Consider the following 21,244-nt stretch of genomic DNA (forward strand, 5'->3'; position numbering starts at 1 on the left):
GATATATACATCTGTATATAATATATATAGTCTTTATTGCAGTCTACAGAACTTTAAGCAAAGAACTGAAACTGAAGCTCTCTCTCATCCATTTAGATGGCAAAAGTCGCCGCTGAGCAGGATTTCTGTACATATATTTATATATTTTTAAGTACAACCTATGTTGAATTTGTACCCAAACGCTGGAAAAAATTAAATTAGAAAGGAAAAGGAAATTTTGAATAATACCTTTTACCAATTTACAAAATACTTTCATAGTTTTATGTAGAAGATATCCAGTGAAAATTCTTTATGAACACATAATATCCCTTAAATGTTTAATTAAGCCTCCTATCAATTCTGTTCACTATTAATTGATAGACATATAACCAAATTAAAAAGCAAGCTTAAAAATGGCACAAAAACTTTTCAAAAACAATTATTTGTGGTGTGAATTTCCCCCAGAAAACTGTAAGAAAACTATTTACTTGCAGTGCATATCCCACACAAGCCGCTCATGATGCCACATTCAAGTGATTCTTTGTATGCCACAATATTTTATTTTTCCACAGAAATGTGTCAATTTAATGGCTTTGCTGTATGGGCGTGGTGGATTTGAAAAACCCCAACCAAAAGCAATGTAAAAATATATATTTTCTGCAAAATAACTTTGCAGTTTCTCTTGTTATTTCATTCCCTTTTTTGTGGTCAGTGTTGCGGTTTAAAAAAATAATATATATATATATATATAAAATAAAAACGAAGGCTAGATAGAATTTATACTTTGATGATGCAATTGCAATTGCGTTGTTAATTTTACAAAGTGCGGTTAACCGAGCGGCCAAAATATGTTGGCAGCAATAAAATTAACTCACTTTGTGAGTATGCAAAACAAACAATAAAAAAAATGGCTTAACATTTGTTTTAAATGTAATTGGAATATTCTGCGAAATTCGGATTTATTATGTTGTTCATTTTCATTAAGCTCCTCGAAACTAAAAATCCCGAGAAGAGCAGCCAAAGAATATCCTGGGGATTTTTACCCTTAATCGCCCCTCTCACATTGCCCATTAACGGAATCATAAATTATTAACTAGGCACGAAAATCTGCAGCTGGATAAACGCTTTCAGCCAGAAAAGTGCGCTCAAGCAGACGGAGGACCCAAGTCGCGGGAGGCTTTCATGTATCCCAAAAAAAAGGACTCACACACACACATCACAAGGATAAGGACAACGATGATGAAGATGATGATGATGATGAGCCCGATGACGATGCCGATAATGGAGCTTACAACTCAAAGCCAGGGACCAGTTATTTACATGAAACTCAGGCTGAGCCATAGAAAAGACAAGAGTCAACATTTCCTGTTCTGAACAGTTTTTCCTAGTTCTATTTTATTTTTCCTACCAGTTTTACTTGTTTTGGCACGAATAACAGGCAGCGTATCGCTTTCATTGTTTTGCTAGGCGTAATCACAACAATGCCCAAAATAATGGCGGAAATACATTGAATTTTCCTGGCCCAATATCCGTCCAAAACAAAAAAAAAAAAACACACACACAGTATCAATGGTCCAAGAGAGCAACCAAAAATAGGGCAAACCAAGAGTATGTGTGAGTCTATGAGTACACAAATATGGAGAATATATTAAATCAACAGGATGTGCTACGTGATTTGGCAATGTTCAAGATAAATACAAACAAATGCCTGAAAATACTGCTTCACTTGAACTGGATATATATATTTTTATAAAATGGATAAATATAAAGAAATGTAGCAGCATCCATTGTTATCAAAGTTTTCCATGAATAATTCAACTTATTTCTGCTTTTTGCAAACGAATACGAACTTTATTTTGAGAATTAAATTCAGGTATTATTTGTTTTTGCAATATTGAAACGAATTTTAGTGTGTGTTTCGCCTAGAAATGCAATTGCAATATTTTTATGTTAATGAAGAATAAATCCGCCATAAAACTTTGTATACAATTTCATTATAATTTAATATGCAAATTATTTGCGATATATCTTGTTATTTTTTATGCTTTTTAATCTATTATAAATTAAGCGAAAGTATTTTTCATTCTCTTCATAATCCGCCTAGATTGAAGCTTATAATCTCAAATGACTAAATTAAAATGCATATATCGGATAAACTTAGAAATTAAAAAAATAATGTGTATTTTTTTTATAAATTAGCTCCTAACAGCTTAAAAAAATTAATTAATTTCCTAAATATTTATTATTCTATCGTATACTTAATTATTCAAATGTAATAGTTCAATTGAAACTCACCTTATTCCGCCCACATTGAGTATAATCCGATTTTCGCCATCCATGTTGCATGCAACAGTTGGGGCAACAGCAGCAGCATGCCAGAGTAATTCTTTGTTGGCTCGCAAAACAAATCGAACAAAAACTTCGACACTCTTTCACTGGCTTTCGAGAGTTGTAACCTTTTGTAACCTTTTGAAATTTTTTAGCTAAAACACCCGCACAAACACACACTCCACACACACACACAGGATAGACCCGAACTCGCGGTTCACACGGCGTATGAGCAATGTGAGGCCTTAGTGCGATGCTTTCTAATTAGACTTTTGGCGGGGGCGGCACCGGTTGCACTTCCGGCTGCTCTTCCGGCTGCTCTTCGTCCTTCTTGCGACTCTCACAGTTGAGTTTGTTCTGCACTTGCATTTGGCGGCTTTGGGTTTATGGTTTTAGCTTTGCACATCTTCCCAGCCATCGTCCCGTGGCCCTCGGCGCTTCGTTTGTCCTTTTGACTGAAAATAAAGAGGGGGGAAAAAAATAGTTGTCAAGGACCTTAGTTGAGTAATGTGCATGTCGAGATTGGGTTAATATCTCTGCAGCAATGCGTTGTATGCCCCAAAATTATACTTGCATATACACATTTTATATATGCAAATACTTCAGACAAAATCCCAGCTGCGCCCAGCTAGGAAACTATTTTCCTTTGACAAACGCAAAATTAATTAGATATTTTTGCGTGGAGGGAATCTCTTAAGAATGTGCTCATGGCAAAAGTTACCCAAGTTGAACTAAAATTGGAATTTTAGTTTTCTCACAAGCTAAACTTGGTTTTAATGTACAAGGATTTTCCTTAAACCACTCCACTTTCAAGGTCTCAATTTAAAAGGATTTTTAGGCTTTTAAAGTAGGTCAACATTTAAATAACTCAACTGGAAATAGATTATATTTTTATCTGTACATCAAATAAATTATGCATTCAAACAATAACAGAATAAATTCCAATTTAAAATTCTAGAAGAATGAATGTTTTTTGATGAAAAATAATAAATGCCTCGAGTGCGAAGAATTTATTAACACAATTACTTATTCCAAGCAGCTGAAATGTGATAACAAAACCTCTTTTTGAATGCTTAAAATGCGACTAAAAATACATCTTAAAAATGAAAGAAGCAACTCATCATTTCACTTTGTCAAATCAAAATGTGAGTAGAAGCAGCTGAAAAGATACAAAAAAAAAATAAAAGAAATAACGTATACGCCAAATAAGCCCGACAGGCAATGGAGGGGAAATTTCGGCATAGTACGAATAAAAGGAAAACACAATATAAAGAGGAAAGTGAAAAGTGAAAGTTAAGCCAAGGAAAATGTTGTGCCTCATCACTGCGGCAGTTTTATGGCCCAAAATTGTGGCCACGAATGGAGAGACAGGCTTGCATTGGAAATTTCTAAAAATATTGGGCTTTAGGCCATAATGATACACTGAGACAATATTTTAACTATTTAAGCATAAAAACTATAACTATAAGAAGCACTGGAATCAAATTTTAGAAATAAAAAGAAAGGGCAAAATATATTTATTACATGAAATAGTATAAATCGGTTAGTAAATCACAACTTCTAGTTATTTAGCTACTCTATTAAAATAAGTTAATTACTTTAAACGAAATATTTCTTATTTTCCAAGTAGATAACTATTACTTTTAAACACCAAAATTTTTACTTTAAATTTTTTTCTCCATGTCCCCGTTTTTTTTGTCAATGTTTTAGTTGCTTTTAGCTGAGTATGCAAATTTTTTACTTGGCCGCACTTTAGCATGGCCTGCGACAGGACTCGCCGAGGAAGGAAGGATGCTGGGGGGCATGCCGGAGCCATGTGTTCCCTGTCAAAATGACAAAATGTTGGTTAAGTGCGACGAGCTCACAAAAGTCAGAGAGGCGAGAGAAAAGTGAGAGAAACCCTAACAGAGAACAGAGAAGAGGTAGTGACAAGACCACTCCACTCCACTCCCCGATCTAAACTGACTGAGTGACTGACTATATAAAAAAGGACACTCGACGGCAAATACGCCTGGCTTGGCTTTGGTAAACTTTTTCACAGTCGGAATGAGATTCCGAGTGGAGCAGCTGAGGCAGCATTCAAGTGCGTCATCAATCTCGGCGGCGTTTAGAGGGACTTTCCATTCATTAAGTGGCTGCCTACCGCCTGCCGCCATCGAGGATTGACAGGAGCAGTTGGGGAGCAGGTCCTCCTCGCTGAGTGCTTTCAGTTCGCGCTTTGTCTTTAGGCTCTTGCCTCCATTTCCCTCTCTCACTCCTGCAAACAGCAGCACTTCTTCTCCTCCTCCTCCTCCAGCTGCACCGCCTGGTAGTGGCACTTCTCAGTCGCTGGCATCCTCTTGGGACACGACTCCTCCGAAATCAATCAGCTGCTCACTGAGGCTCACCATGTTCGAGGATGGGTCCTATCAGGTCCTTGGTCCTTGTCTCTCGTGTGTGTGTATGTGTGCCAAAGTGAATAATAAGTTCTTGCCAATTTTGTATTGTGATGGAAGTGATTTGTTTAACTGCCTTCGAGGGATGTCAACTTTGGCAAAAGATTCATGTCCAATAAGAGTTTAAATTTTAAAGGAATTCTAGCCTTAAATGTACTCAAACGTACGTATTTAACGAGGTTGAATACCCTCTTCTTTTTGATCATTCTTATTCAAAAGTGTCTAGCATTTATATAAAATTGCAATTTATTATCTCATTTCAGTCAGATTAATCAGACCTTTTTTCTGCAACTATAAATAAGTGACCCGAATAATCAGAAAATGCACAAAACAACAATTTTAATTGTATAAACGCAACGTCACTCATACGCCACATTAACCCAACTGGTTAAAGCAAAACCCTTTTCGGAAATCAAAGTGAAAAATCCAACTAAAATGCTGCAATGAAAATGGACGCACAGATAATGTCGACTTCGAGTCGAGAAATTCGAAACGAATGGAAATCCAGGGCAGGAGCCTGCGGGAAATGAGGGGGAAAATTCGAAACAATGCTGACCCAAAGTCCGATCAAAAAGAGGAAAACTTTTTTGCTGCAAAACAAAAACTATGGCAAAAACTAAACAGAAAAAGTTTTCGGGTCAAACAAAACGTTTCCCCTTCGCTGCTGCGAAATAATGTGCAAATGAAGAGTGCATACAAACACACATAAATCGAGTTGCGTTTTCCTTGTAAATTAGGGATGCCAGGATGCAAGGACCAAAAAGGGGGTCATTCACGATGGCGAAAATCAATGGCCAGGAAGCATACTCTTCCTTGAACATCACTGGGAGAGAGCAAGGTCATCTCCGCCACCATTGTCCAATTGTCCGGAGCGGAAACAACCGGAGCCAAAAGGCGGACCCGGGACTCGGCAGGAAAGTTGCACAAGGTTCGACAGAGGAAAACAGAGGATGTCATTTTCCTGCCTGTCATTGGAAAAAAAACAAACATAAAAACTTGAAGAAAATTGAGAAGTACTGTCTATTAAATTCTTTAAAGAGTTTCCCAAAAGTTTTCTATTAAATGTTCTCGTGAGAAATCTCTTGAATGTCATATTTATAGAATATTATTCAAAGGATTAATCTAACTTTCATTTATGAGTAAAGCAAATAAAAGATTAAAGAATAAATTTAAATACAGAGCATACCAATTTCAAGTCTTGTGAAAAGCAGCTTAAACTTTAAATAGTAAAGTTAGTTTCGAGAAATTTTTAAATACAAAAATAGGTCTGTTAGTCTTAAATATTATAGCAGAAAAAATAAAATACACTCCCTCCTTATATATTTAAATTATTTTTCGTTTGTGTGACAGAAGTATATATATTTTCCAAAGGATAAACTATTACTATGTCAAAAACAGACTCTGATTTAGTCAAAGCCACGAATAGATAGCTTCTCCTTCATTTCAGTATCAGAAAATAATGCAAGTGATTGCTTTACTGTTTATAAATGAGAACGACAACTACATCTGACTTGTTCGCTTGCAGGCAAAAATCCAGGCAAATGACAAAACATTGCAACTTTTGATTTCATCTTTGTTGTTTTCGCTGCCTGCCACAAAAATGCATTATTTATCAGCTTCAAAGAAAACTTCCTAACGCGAAATTCGGTAGCAAAAAGTTTTTTGTAAACTCGAACGGGAAAATATGAAAATCAAATGGGACAGCTGAAGCCAGTTCGGGGGATAGTTTTAGTTTGAACAAAAAACTTTTCTATTAATAATGTTGGAATATATTTTCAGGAATTGTAACGACAAACAAATGGAATATGTGCATTGTGATGCCTTCCTACCTATTCATACATATTCATGCTTGGAAAGACATATTCTCCAGCACTAAGAAGTTTCCTTACAAACAAGGACTACATCTGCATCTCGAGTCTCGAATCCCTTTTTAATGGCTAGAAATACAGGACAATAAGTCGACCAACAAAACTCGGACGCTGTCCGAAACAATAAAAGGAAGCCTCAATAATCCGACACTGGGGCAAAAAGAGCATTGGCCCATGATAATAGAAAGAAATCCATAATTCGCTTGTCTGCCCAGCCGCCCCACAAAACATCCTTAAGGACGAGGGACAAGGAACAAGGACCCGGCGTAATCGCAAAAACATTGGCAAAGGCAAAAGGCGACTTAGCAAATGGGGCGCCTAAGTATATTTTCCGGGAAACGCGGTGCGAGGAAATTCGTGAAAAATCGAATTATGAATACGCCGAGAACACAACACAAGGAAAGACAGGAAGGGAAAATAAGAAAGGAAAGACGAAGTTTATATACCCTTAAAGATTTCATTTGAATTATTATTATATTAGCTAAGTTTATTAATTATTATTCGAATTCTTTGAATCAATATTTAGCGACATTTTTATATTACAATTTTTTCGACAAATCAAAGTTTAAAAAATTCATAACTAAGTCAAAAATGCTTCAATTTTAATTCGGAAAACTCTTCTACTCTTGTTTTTATTAGCTTAATAAATTTGCATCCTCAATTTGAAATGTAAAAAAATTCAAATTTTTACCATTTTTTTTTTAATTTTAACCCCTCATAAAAATTGTTAAATTGTGATTTGCCTGTTCAAGCTGATCAAGAATATATATGATTTATAGGGTCGGAAATGACTCCTTCACATTTTTACAAGCTTCTCAACTTAACTAAAATACCCTTTTCCAAGGGTATAAAAAAAAGGAAGCGGAAATTGGGTAGAGTGATGGCAACGTCATGTAGCGCATTCGAAATCATTGGCCTGTACCGAATGGGATTATCCCTGGCATGTTTGTTGTTCTGCTTGCTTTTAGCCCGAAAATATGATTACTATTTGGCAGCAGCTTCAACTTTATGGCCAGCAAAACACCACGCCCACGCCCAGTATGAACAGGCTGGAGGCGTGGCTGGATACACTCCTCCTCCAATCGGGTATTAAATAATAGACCATAAGAAATTGAATTGTAATTTATGCCATTTATTACTCCTACCAAGGAAACCGAATTCCGAACATAAGAAATATGTCTGATAAATGCATAAATAATTAGGGGGCAAAAAATCAAAAGAGCATGTTTTTCAAGTAGAAAACGCCATTGAAATACTTAAATGTTTGTAAAAGAAACTTTTCTTTAGAGACAATATTTTCAGGAAAAGTATTTAGAGCTGGTTTCCATTGGAGAAACCTTTAATTTGATTTTAATTATTGTTACAAAAGCTACGACAGTATGAAAATAGAATGCTTTTCTTTAAAATACATTTTAAAAACAAACAAATACAACAATATAATTTTAATCTCAGCTTTAAAGAATCTTAGTCATAAGTTGAAATGAAATTGTTAACCAAATTAAAATGATATTTCAGTGAAACAACAAGTGTTCTTAACCATCATAAATAACTTCAATTCCCATTACAATCTATAAAGAAAAACCCTCTTAAATTGCAAATCAAAATCCCATTATGAACAATTTAAGCCACACAGAAAAGTTATGACAAATGTTTCAATTGAAGAACACTTTTTGCACCAATTTCCCTCATGAAAATTCAGTAGTAAAACGTGGCCCATTCCACTCTCTCATCGATAAGTACTTTGAAAACACACACAAAAAAAAAGAAAACGAAAATAAAACTAACTAGGGAAAGGAAATCCTAGCATAAAGATTTATTATCGACATCCGCAGCATCTGTCAGCACAGAGTGGGATTTATGTTTTCCTTTTGATTTCCCTCTCGCCTCGCTCAACACCACTTGGCCAGTGGAAAAACCCATCGCATCAGTCAACTCTCATTGGCAGTGTTTTCATTTTTGCGTAACTTTTGGAAAATCTCTTGAACTGCCTGGTAGTTTTCCAAACAGAAAGGACCCCGGAATGGGTATACATATACATATACTATAACTTATTTTAGTGCTTACTTTTCACTCAACAACTAACCTCCCTTTTGGCCGCCAGCCACGGTTATTTCTTGTTGAATGCAAAACGCAGAACTAGAAAATGTTCCCTTTTTTTTCCTATGTTTGACATGTGAAAGTAAGGGCGCTGTCTAAGAAACTATTTTCTTTTCATTTCCCTTGCACTGCCACTTATGATATATAATGGAACATGGATTTCACATAAATAATGTGAGTTGCAACATGCACAAGGATTCTGGCATAATTTTCCCCTCTTCCCCAATGGTTTGTACCTTGGCACGCTCTGGAATATTGAAAAATATTTCATTCCATTTCGCATTGGAATCGCCATTTGGTCGGCTGGCAAGAGCTTAGTTTCTGCTTTTTAGCCCATCCCTGCAGCGGAGTGGCCTTTAATTAAAAGCAAACATGTTTGCCAGCAAACCCAAGGCAAACACACACACCCACCCATCCATGAGCAGTACATTTTATTTGCCATAAAGTAAATGTTTTACGAACTTAAATTACATTTTTGGGAGGGAATTTCCCAGGCCATTCGCTCACCGGGAGCCACGTGTGTTTGCATCACGTGCACAAGATTTCCATGTTGAATAATTTTTCTCTCTGTCGAATCTCATGTATTTGATTTTGTTAAATTGTTTACACAAGTGCCCTGGTTGTGTTTGGTTGTAAAACATATTGCTTTTGGTAAAAAAAAGACAAAATTTAAACACGATTTTGTGTCGCAGTTTGCTTAAACTAAATTCTAATTTAGGTTTAATTGTTTGGATAAGCTTTGAAAGAGTAATTAAAAAGCAAAGCTTGAGTAGCACTTTTTGAAAGGAATTTTTAGTTCATTATAGATTTTAGTAGTTGATGTAGATTCTAGTTAAAAATAAGTGCTAAATATAAATCAAAAATAAAAAATCTTGGCAAATAGATAGGATCTGTAAATTGCAGCTTATATTTAAGCTCAAGTTAACCTCAACTTTTAATGGCTGGTTTTATTAGATGTAATTAAAATGTATATATCAATTATCTTAAACGTGTCGAACTGAATTATGGCAACACCTAAAAACGTGTCATTTTTATTACCTTTAAATGGAAAATTAAAATATACGACCTAAAGTCCATAATTATATTAGAGACGAGTACAGTTGAAGGCTGTAAATATTTTTGTACACTTAAAGGAGGCTTATTATTATAAAAATAATATAACATTAGTTAACATTAACATAAGGGAAATGCTAAGGTAAAACAACCTTTATATAAGATAATATTCTAATATTAATATTATTAAGATTTAAATGAACTTTTCTTGAATTGATATATGAAATACATTTCCCTCGAAATACATTACATTATCTTCTTGAAGCCTGTCTTTTGTCTAACCTTGTTATTTACAAAGTTTTCCGAACTGTTGGCATATGACAGTATTGTTTGCGTATTTGTCACGTTTTTCCCACACCCCTAGGAAAGCAGGTGGCACTATAGTTTTTTTTTGCGTAACTCCACCAGAAACAAAATGATCTGAGACATGATTGCTGCATGTCGTTCACTATCAACCCCTATCATTTCCTGGCACACTGGCAGTTCTTATCGGAGACGACATTAAGTCATGTGGAATGGCAATCAGCCAGGCAGCGGCATCGATGATATCACGGAGCACATGAGAAATGTGCCGCGAAGTTGAGTGCACATTCCTTGGGCTCATACTTATATCGACTTGGTTATGTGGTGACGTCAATGGCGGGCTGTTTAATTAAATTTTGTTTTTTTTTTCAAAAAGTATTTTCCATGCACTTAATTATGTCAACGACAGAGAACGCCAGGAGGAAGGGAAGTGGCACATGCAGCAAGGCCGATGCCGCCATTAAGCGCAGCTTCCGCAAGGAGAAATAAGGAGTGGGAATGCGCCGGAAAGTAGGCTACACAAGTCAGTAGGTCACAGACATGAAAGCAGCTGTTGTCGATGACAGGGGACCCCTCCTCCTCCCCCTTTGCATTTTCCGATGCCCTTAGGGAAGCAGAACCCTCTCACACCATCCAAACCCATTCCCCTTTTGGTTGGGGGAGTCCCCGTTGATGGCTGGCTGTCCCCGCAGGGCAGCCGAAGGAAGCATTCTTTTTTCTAGCCACTCTGGCATTTTCTTCGGAATTCTATTGCGAATGCTTTTGGGCTCATTTTGCTAACCGCCAAAGTTCACCTTTAGTGGCATTTTCTTTTTCTTAAGAACGCCCAGAGTTTGTCCAATATCTTGCGTTGACTCAACCTGACAGGGAGAGGCCACAGTGCTGCAGGAACTTTCTCATTTCGGCAACTTTATACCATTTTTATCAATAAAGGGCTTGAAAGTTTTGGTGCGGTTTCAGGATTTACTTTTAGCATAAATTAATGAGCAAAAGTTGGTAGCATTTTTGAGCCAAAAGTTGTTACCCCAAGTTATTAAAATTCCCGCTAAAATGGTTTAATCATACTAAACTAATTTGTGGCGAAGCATAAAGTTTTTTTGAAGTCAAAAATTATTAATAATGGGAAATTGATTTAATGTATTTTAAACATTTTAATAACATCAGAACCCGTTGATTTTATGTGCTTATTGATTTATGTAATTTTCCAATAAAGCCAGTAATGTATTTTCCATTTTCATAATAAATTACAGAAGCCATAAATGTAGTTAATAAATTGAGTGACATTCAGAGTTCAGCAGCCTGAAAACTTAATGGAGTTTGTCGGTTATAATTAAAGTTATTACACAGGAAAGTTTTTTGCTATACTTATTAATAAACATATACTAAGTAATTAAAACTAAAGAAGTCAAGAAAGGTCTCTATTTCTTGTTTGCTTTTCTTGGAATATCAAGCCAGAAACCTCAGCTGTTCTTTAACCAAGCAAAAGCAACCCCCTCTTTGTTCTGGTTCGTTACCAACCCTTCAATTAGAAGTTTATTTGTTCGCAAGCCATTTTCCAATTTAAGCATAAATTATTCATATTACGTATACGCCCCATTGGCAACACTTGAAATGGCACACGGCTGAAGCAGCGGTTCGATAAAGCAAAATTACATGCCAGTATGGACGGTATGGACGACGATGACAATTGCGAAATTATAAAGCAGGCGAAAAGCCATTAAAAGGACAATACCATTGCCCCCCCCCCCTCCATTCAGTGTTGCCATTCTCTGGCATGAAATGAGTCCTTGTCCTCACTCCCGATCCTGCTTTGTCTGCTGCATTAAGCTCACGACGTGCAATAATCTGAACAATTGTAGTTTATGCCTTAATTTCTGTTTGCGTACATGTTTTACGGCCACGTTTCCTTGTTGGGTCTCCTTAATTACATTTCTCGTGTCTGCTCTACTCTTTCGTGGTTGTCTCCTGCTTTGTTTTATAACTTTTCTTCTCTTTTTTTTTGCAGTCATTTTCCCGCATCCTTGGATGACTGTGTCGTCTGACGTCTGCTCTACACAGGGAAAATATGTTTTATATTTGAAGAGAAAGAAAGAATAGTCTTAGGAGTCAGAGAGGAGTCCACTTCAATCACTTTTATAAAATTGACTTTAGTTTGAGCTGAAAAATTATGACATAAAAGTTTTATATATTGTATAAAAAAAATCCTTTCCATTCTTTTTGCTGTGTAAGGATGGCACCTCCTTGAATGAGTGTTTTTTTATGAGCAAGTCAGTAGTTAAGTAGTCCTGGCTTTTGTGTTGCCTCATAACTCAATTACAAAGCATTACGGATTTTCATAGCTCGCACGAATCTCGCATAAAAAGCGAAAAACTTTGATAAATGTGAAGAAAGTTAACTGGCATTTCTTTGGCGGCTTTTTACAGCTTCTTTTTGTTTATGTTTATTGGTCATAGTGTCAGTCACCGTCTGTTTGTCACTGTATTGCTGTGTGTGTGTATAGTGCATGGTCCACATAAAATGTCACCAAATGTTGACAGTAAACAAAGAAAGTTTTTTCGGCATTGCAAAAGTGTCACTCCCAAATGTATCGTGGGCATAGGGCCAATCTAAAAGGACCATAAATTAAACCTTTTTTGCCTCTGGCCAACACACACAAGCCAGAAAACTAAAAGTAAAACAATGTGAGAAGAAAGCAAAGGGATAGTAAAATGGAAACTAAACGAATAAGAGATTTTCAGCTGAGACCCTAAAGCTGGAAAAAAATCCATATTTTAAAGTCAAGTGCATCAAATTGATGAAAATGTTTGTCTTGACTTACATTTTGAGTGAGTTTGAGAACAAGTTCAAAACTCTTGGACATAATAAACCAGTAACTGCTTCATATTAATTAAATTTTATTGTTTTACAAAATTAAATTTAACATATAATCAAAGTACATTTTTAATACAGAAAATAACAGTCTTGAGAAAATTAAATATTTGTTCTTAAACACTCGTACTTCATTATTTCGAAGGGTTTCTTTAGTTTCTTCACAAAATTCTTTTAATTAAAATGATGTTAAATTATTTTGATTTAGACAATTCGATTTCTGTCTTAAGAAAATAAAATAGTTGTTCTTAAAGCTCAAGTCCCTTGTCCTTAATAATTAAATGGTTTCTTTAATTTAAAATAATTAAAATAATGCTAGTTTATGCTTTCTTTAAGATTTATCTAATTATTAATCTTTTTTCTAAAATCCTTTCATATTAAATTCTTTCAAATACAAATATATACAAAATTCCCTTGCTGCTTATCCTAAACATATTTCATCTAACACTAATTCCTATTGTCCCATAACTAGCACACGACAGATGCCATTACTATAGATTATCTTCGGGGACATTGGAGACCAAAATAAATTGAAGTCGGCACAAAGGGCCACCTACATTTTGGCTGATTTATTTTATGGCTCCCTGGGCAGTCGAAAAAAAAAAGAATAACCAGAAACAGCAGCGACACAGAACCAAATCAAGGGACACCATTAAAGTTCGCAACCGGAAACCGAAAAGGAGTTACAAAGTCCCAACATACCTCCAACAAGTAAGGGGCCGTTCCCTTAATCCTTTCGGCCAAGTTGCGTTGAAAAAAAAAACTTCATATAACCAAAACCGGCAGCAGATTTGTCACTTTTTCTATCGTATTTTCTGAATTTTTTTTCTTGGAAATACTTTTGGCCGCACTCTTTAACACACAAGATTGGCAGGACCTGTTAGTCCGCCCAAGGACACTCGCTCACACGGCACTAGGCCCACTGGCATATTGGCACATTCTCAACATTCCACGGGATCCAAATCCGTCCACATTAACCATTAGCCATTAGCCAGGTCCGTATCCGAATCCGAATCCGATGCCCTTCCGAAGCTCAACCAGCAGAGTCCTGCCGCACGCACGTCCACAAGCGAACTGAAAGCTGAACGCAGCGCGCAGCCTGCGAAAAGGACATGCCGTTGTAGTGGTCCCTCGTGTCCTGTGAGTTCGGAGGAGCCCGGAGCGCTTCGGCTGCGACAGGATGCTGCCGGATGAAGTTGCCGAAGGACCAAGAGCGGAGCTTTGCCTCTCAATATTTGGCATCTGTGGTGAATTTAATTCGGCAAAGGCACTGGAAATAATATTTGGAAAGAAATGTAAATATGATTAATTTTTAAAAAAGGGTTTTAATATATTATAGAGCATTTACATTTAATTTATGTATATGAAGCCGCTTTTATTACATTTTTTATACGTAATAATTAATTTATTGAACTAAATATCTTGCACAATTTATCACAAATATAAATACTCTTAAGAAACATTTGAATATAAATCATCTACAAAATTAATTTTACAACATTTAACACACAATTTTAATGTATACAAAACACTGAATGAATTTTTAAATCCCCATAAAGTTAAATATTTTATAAGGCCCAAACTCTCATTTGTTAAAATTTGAGTTTTGTAAGCAAACACACTGCTTTAAATTGCCATAAAAATATAACAAAAATGATTGCGTTCAATAACCTTTTGCACAATCAAGTTGAAATATCATTCAACACGAAAATCTTAATTAATATTCTATTTAACGGCAGTGCCAATATCAAGTAGCAATCAGCTGAAATTTGAGTAGCAATCTTGACAAAAATCCAGTTTCCTCATCAACTCAACTACATTCCAATAATAGTTGAGGCTCTTATTAGAAAAAAAATCGAAGAAAAAACCAATCAAAATGAACAAGCAGTCAGCCAGCCCAGCAACTAGTTAAAAATTAAAATATCAATGCAAATATGCTGCTGCCACTGACAGTTTTTAATAAATGCAAAGACAGATCTTTGGTGAGTTCGAGAAAAGGCGAAAAGTTCTAATCAAAACACGGAAGCGGGGCGGCAGCTTCTGAGGGGAGCTCTTAACATTCGACCAATCAATGGAGATAAGCGGATAAGATCTATGTTAACCATGTTACGCTGTTAACATGGCCAACAGCAGTGACAAGTGCGGGTTAATTAAGGCGTCAAATTGAAGCTCTCTCTTACGGTTGATGTGTAACTCTTAAGAGAGTCAGTAAGAGCGAGTAAGGGGCCTTAACGTGACACGATTAATAGTTTATAATTACGGGAATATATTAATATAGTGATGAAAATATTTAAACAATTGAAAAATAAAGAATTGTTTTTTATTTTAGGAATGCCTTTATTGTAATCAAACTTAAATTGAAGCTAAATTTTGCATTTATGGTTGTGTTAATGTTTCGAAATTTAATTTCTTCTGATCTAGCCAAAAATGATAACAAAAACATTTAAACTACCAAAAAACAATGATGTCTATATATTTTTTGAATATATATATATACTGTAATAAAAATCTCATATTAGTTAAATTTAAATTTATGTTAGTTTAAAGTTGTCAAATTTAATTTCCTATAATTTAGACACAAAGATCTAGTCCATAAGGTTCTATAAGGCTCTATAATTCTTTAAGAACAAATGTATTAATTAATTTGATTTGCTAAGCATGACCTTAAATAAATATAATTTAATATAAACATTATATACCCCATGATCTTCCAGTTAAGAGGGACTTTGCTCTTTTGAAAACTCCAACTCGTGACACGTTCGCATCTCAAAACTCCCGCTCTTGCTCTGGCTCTCTTAGACGCGTTATCAGCTGCCGAAGCGGTCGAAACGATCGGGCCAAAAGGGTTGAGTTTCGTCGTCTCCCCGTCAGTGAACTGGGCTAAAAATCACACTCGGTTTTAGCACGTTTTCTTCAGCCGGCAATGCCGTTTGGCTATCTTCAAAAGCGCCTTAGTTGCATGCGGCGCGAGTTAGTTGCGGTTTAAGCGGCGAGCGGTGAGCATCTGGCTAAGAAAACGCTCCAAACGCGATCCCTTTTTGTGTTGGCCAAGTTGTAAAGGACTTTGTTCCACGAGTGATTCGGAATTTGCAAAACCAGACCCTAATCTGGTTGGACGCCATAAAATTTGGCCGCGTCGGTGCCAAGCAAATAATTATTTTTGTGATATCATAACGGCCCAGCCAGAGTCGTGTGATAAGTGAATAAACTCACCTGGGGATAAAGACCAAAGAGAGCGCGATTTGAGTAACACAATTCACGTATGTCATAAATGTTTTAACTCTGGATCCCATAAACATTTCATAAACAGAAACTTTGATATAACTAAATACAGTCAACGACAGTGAAGATAATTGTGGCGAAATCTTGATTTGGAATGTGAAATTATTGAATTTTTAATAATAATTATTAATAGGAGAGAGCTTCAGTTAATTTAGGGAAATTAAGGAATTTATTGAGTCCTGTAATCGTGATTAAATTAAACTTTATTAAACCAAAATCAAACTTAGTTTCATAGATTAAGACTGTTTAAAATTTTTAAGCAATGACATGATTTTAAATAAATTAAATAAATACCTTGTTAATGAAACTAGATCATTTTAAATCAACTAAAACTACTCTTTGGTTATAAATAATCTTGACACTTAAAAAACTCATAAATATCTTCAAGCTAATAGTATTTTTCTATAAAAAAAAACACCTAAACACACACCAAACCCCTGAAATACTTAACAACTTCAAAGCACTTACAAATGGCCTTGACATTGAAAAAAAATCTCATAAATTGTTTTTTGTCTGGCCGTCACAAAAATAATTGCTTCAGGTCCATAGAGATTCTAATCGGCAACGAGAAAAATCCCTTACAATTAATCTTTGAATAGCCTGATTCACAATTCATAAATTACTGTCCAAATTTTTGATGTTTTGTTTTTGTTTTTAGCCAAACATAAACAAAGTCTAAGAAATTGATTTCGGTTTTCGGTTCTCCACATTGTTGCCTTTTTTCCACGTCGGCACGTAAGCCAAAGTTTGTTTTGATTTCGACTTCGGCTTTTGTGTTTTTTTGGTTTCTTTGTTTTGGTTTTTCGGTTTTGCGGCCTGTAATGAAAAGCACATAACAAGCACCTCTTGGAAGACTGGTTCTGGCCAAAAACCGGCTGACCATGATGGCTTGGCCAGAACCGGGATGTATGGTTGTCAGAGATTTCCCAAGGAGATATCCAGGGCAGGGAATCCCCCAATTGGCAATTGGCTCCGGCTTCGGCTTCGGCCCAGCGATAAGCCGCTTAAAAAATCTTCCATTCCATCTTCGCTTTTGGTCCGTTTTTTTTTTTTCTGCCACATTTCACTCTCCTCTTGGCCGCCTACCCCAACATCACAAACGTATATACATATGTTTTATGGCCAACAAAGAGATCAAAAAATGCGGTCAAGCGGCATCAGCTAATTGTTGTCAAATAAATGGTCAACCAGGGAAGATACTCGTTAAAAAACGGTCTCGAATAAATCAAATTACTATAAACGAGCCACATAATTATATGTAAAAACGTAAAAACGGAAAACACTTTAAGTATTATGCAACATTTTACGAACGTGTGATTTGGTAGTATGTACAAAAAAATAAACACTCCACACACACACACCACAAAAAAAAAAAATACAAAAAGGCAACAAATAAATAATATAAAAACAAACTTTGCATAACAACAATTTCTGATTGATTGTCAGAGAAATTGGCCATTAAATGAATCAAACAAATAAGAAAAAAGGAAGAGGTAATCAGATTAAGTTCAATCAATGAAAGATAAACGAAGACCCTTCAGAATGATATTGTTTATGGAAAACCTGATTAAATAATATAAAGTGTTATATGTATTATGTTAAATTTGCCATCCTAAACATTGTTTAAACAAAAGCACACTTGAAACTCCACTTGAATATGTTGTATTATTATTTGCAGCTCAAGTGGGTACTTCAAACTAAACTATTTTAATAAAGTAATTTACCCATGAGATATATACATAAAGTTTCATTAAATAAATTATATTCAAGTTTAAGGGTTCTATATTGTTTACTAATATTTTCTCAAGATTAAAATAATGCAGATTGCCCAAAGGGGAACTCCAGCTGTGGTCATTCAAGAGGAACCGAAACCCTACCCATCATGAAATCTATTTTTTAGATGAAAAATATATATAAATATTCATTAGATCACCGCAAAAGTAGAACTTTATTCGCTTTGGAATTCACCTGGTGTTAATTTCAAGGGAATACCCTTTTGGGATTTCAATCTTAACCCATTTAGAGAGTGAGTAAGCTATTCAAACACGTGACTCTGACGCTGGAGAATCAAAGATGCATGTTAATTAAAGTGATTGTGTCAAGAGGTATTAGGAAATTGACAAATGGATAATCAAAACGTTTAGTCATGTCAGCAAAAAATAGTAAATATCTCTAAGCTCTAATTATGAAAAACCACTCACTTGTCATCTGGTAAATATTTGAAAACTGATTAATTATGAGTTTCATCATCAATTAATTTTCTAGTTCCGCTTGGGAGTAAGAGATTTTTTTAATTCAAAATTGAATTTACCCCACTAAATGCTTATATCTTTTTAATGAGTTTTCATTGAATTTTGTGTTGTTTTTTACGATGTTTTTCCCCTTAGACTAAAAATGAAGTGCCACGTAGCCGGGCACTTAATTCCTAATTAACGGAAGTGCGTTAAGGTCCTTGGGGCCTCAAGGTACTCGCAGTTCATAAATCTTTAAGATGTTTTAAGTGTTGCCAAAATAAAGGTAGAAGACAGGAGAAGTTCTCCTTGAGATATTTTATAAATTTTTGTTAGAATAAGGAATACTCTTTAAAGGAACTAAAGAACTTTTATAAAGAAATAAGGTAATTTAAAAAGAAAAGGTTAATTTAAATGTAGAAAATAATTTGCCAGAAAAACTTTATGGTAGAACTTGTATAGGTTTAAAATTATAAATACAACTTTAAAGACAGTTTATGATTTTAAATATTTATATAAATACCTTTAACATACTTTCTCAATATTTAACAATATATAAATTAAACTTTACAAATTATTAAAAACCTTTAAGTTAACCTTCTTGCTTATTTCAATCAACCTTCTTGGGTAGCATCATTTTTATGTTGCCCCCATAAAGTGTAACCTTGATGTGTATGAAAAATGCCTAACGCAATTTCTTTCGTATTTTCCTCGGCGGCATAATTTCTGTGTGTTTTTCTTTCTTTTTGTATTTTCTTTCCTGTTCATAATTTATGCGCAGTTTTCTTTATATGACCCTGTCTGTGCCTTTCGTGGATTCCGCCGGACTTTGGCTTTTGGACACTGGACGTGAGCAGCTGCCTTCGGGCTGTGTGTATGTCTCAGTGTGTGTGTTCTTAAGGAACAGCGTGCTAATTAATTAAATTTGTACGTGCTGTATACGGGTGTGTGTGTGTGTGTGTCTGGGTATAACTGTCTTGAGTTGCTGGCCATGTGCTGATAGGACCAAAAACACATACTCGCACACGCACGAAAGGAAGGCCTGCGACCACGGAGCGTATGAGTGATATTTACAGGCAGGCCGTAAATCATACTTAACTTAATATACAATATATATCCCTCATATGTTTTGCCCTTTTTGGCCATGTGCGTGCTCCCTTTCTCTAAGGGGTTGACGAGGTCAATAAAAGGATGCTTGGCCAATATTATTTTTGGGGGTATAGGGTTAGAGGAGATTTCCATTGATTGAGTTTTGGAAAAAGGAGGCAACTCCCAAGAATGAGATGAACAATTTGTGTAATTGTTATTGTTAATATTGTTAATGGGAAATTGAGTTGATTAGGCAAAGACAGATAATTAATTAAGGGGAACTGGCAAATATATTTAATTATGTTATTTTATATGCAGTTTTGGTAAACAATTTTACATTTATTTTGAGTACATAAAGTACAGTTTCCTTTAAATAACTCCTTTTACTATTTATTCTCATTATTCATATGTATTTTCTATTTATAAGTTCAAAAATTCTCTAACTCTAGTTAGAAGTATTATTACTTAACTTTAAAAGGATTTTCTCTCAAATTATGTATTATTTTTAATAAATATTGTATAAACTCTATTAAATATATATCCATAATTCCCATTTCCAAGGTATTACTTTGCCAAATAACCTTGAACCAGGGTAAAGTATTTATATTGCTGCCACATTATAATCCAAAATTGTGCACCTATAAAAATAATACATACAACATTTTCAATGGCAGAACAACTCGTTTTATAAACAATCAACGAGACCATCTGCCAAGCCCCACCAAAAAAAAAAAAAATATAAATATACATAATTGGTACAATAAGAATGAAATACCAATACAATTTGGAATTAAATGCTGCCATCAGGCAGCTGAATAAATACATATTTTAGCCATATAATAACCATATTAAGTGTAATTGAAGCTCCGCCACTAGCTGTACTAATAATAATAGTCTATTTTCATTTTATTTTCCTCATTTGCAGGCAATTTGTGATACGAAAATCAACAACAACTTCCGCATAGCAATTCCATAATTCCCAAAAATATATATTCAATAATAAAAATCATTCCCAAAACAAGAAAAAGGAGAATTTTTGGCGAGCAACAATCGAAATAAAAACAATAAACGCAAATTGAATAGCGTAAGCCATAATTATGACCAAATGAGCCGCTTGGCCCACAGCAACAACAACAACAAATAAAGTCTAAAATACGAGGAAGAAACAACAATAAAAACAACAACTACGAAATGCGGCTTATTAACAGGCGATTAACAGCCACGCAGCTGTTAACAGCGAGCTTAGCAGTGCTGCTGCTACAGTTTGTGAGTCACGGCAGTGGAGCTCAAACTGTAAATTCCTCAGTGGGTGAGTTATAAACTTAAAACTAATTTTAAATTTAGTTCTAATAGTTATAAATTAGATTTTAAAATGTATACAAAACAAATATGAATTTACCTTATAAAGTTGTATTTTGTTTCAACTTTTATATGTAGTTTAGGCTTGAATAATGCCCTAAATATGTTAATTTAAAAATGTCGTCTTCAATTTCTAAATTCAACCTATAATATATTTTTAAAAAATCTCTTTAACCTTGAATCTTAATTTAACTGTGCTTATTTAATTATACTGATATATAATTAAAATATTAATAGAAAGGAAACTATATTCAGGAAAAGTTTATATACTCTTGGAGTTTACAATTAATTTATAGGATTATAACTTAGCTTAAAATATTCTAATTCTGTGAAACTAAAAAACACATAACTA

General features: G+C 34.9%; 2 protein-coding genes across 6 annotated transcripts in view; one reads left to right on the forward strand and one right to left on the reverse strand.

The window, feature by feature from the left end:
- Positions 1–14,123, reverse strand: part of Shawl (Shaw-like) — a 47,455-nt gene extending 33,332 nt beyond the window's left edge. For all 4 annotated transcript variants that reach the window (XM_086831445.1, XM_086831444.1, XM_086831446.1 and 1 more), the window contains exons 1-2: positions 13,634–14,123; positions 2,275–2,762 (exon numbers count right to left, since the gene is read on the reverse strand). In XM_086831445.1, the coding sequence (XP_086687571.1) occupies positions 2,275–2,318 (44 nt within the window). In that variant the 5' untranslated portion in view covers positions 2,319–2,762; positions 13,634–14,123. The remainder of the gene's footprint in view (positions 1–2,274; positions 2,763–13,633) is intronic.
- The window catches only part of Mco1 (Multicopper oxidase 1), a 265,366-nt gene that overhangs the window by 237,859 nt on the left and 6,263 nt on the right, over positions 1–21,244 (forward strand). Inside the window, exons 1-2 of one of the 2 annotated variants that reach the window (XM_086831447.1) lie at positions 15,798–16,191; positions 20,459–20,842. In XM_086831447.1, coding sequence (XP_086687573.1) covers positions 20,725–20,842 — 118 coding nt within the window. In that variant the 5' untranslated portion in view covers positions 15,798–16,191; positions 20,459–20,724. Of the gene's footprint in view, positions 1–15,797; positions 16,192–20,458; positions 20,843–21,244 lie in introns of those variants that run through there. The other variant, XM_086831448.1, reaches the window with a different exon arrangement.

This window comes from Drosophila serrata, unplaced genomic scaffold (assembly GCF_035046125.1).
Source record: "Drosophila serrata isolate PLE 108 unplaced genomic scaffold, ASM3504612v1 contig_240, whole genome shotgun sequence".
NCBI lineage: Eukaryota > Metazoa > Arthropoda > Insecta > Diptera > Drosophilidae > Drosophila > Drosophila serrata.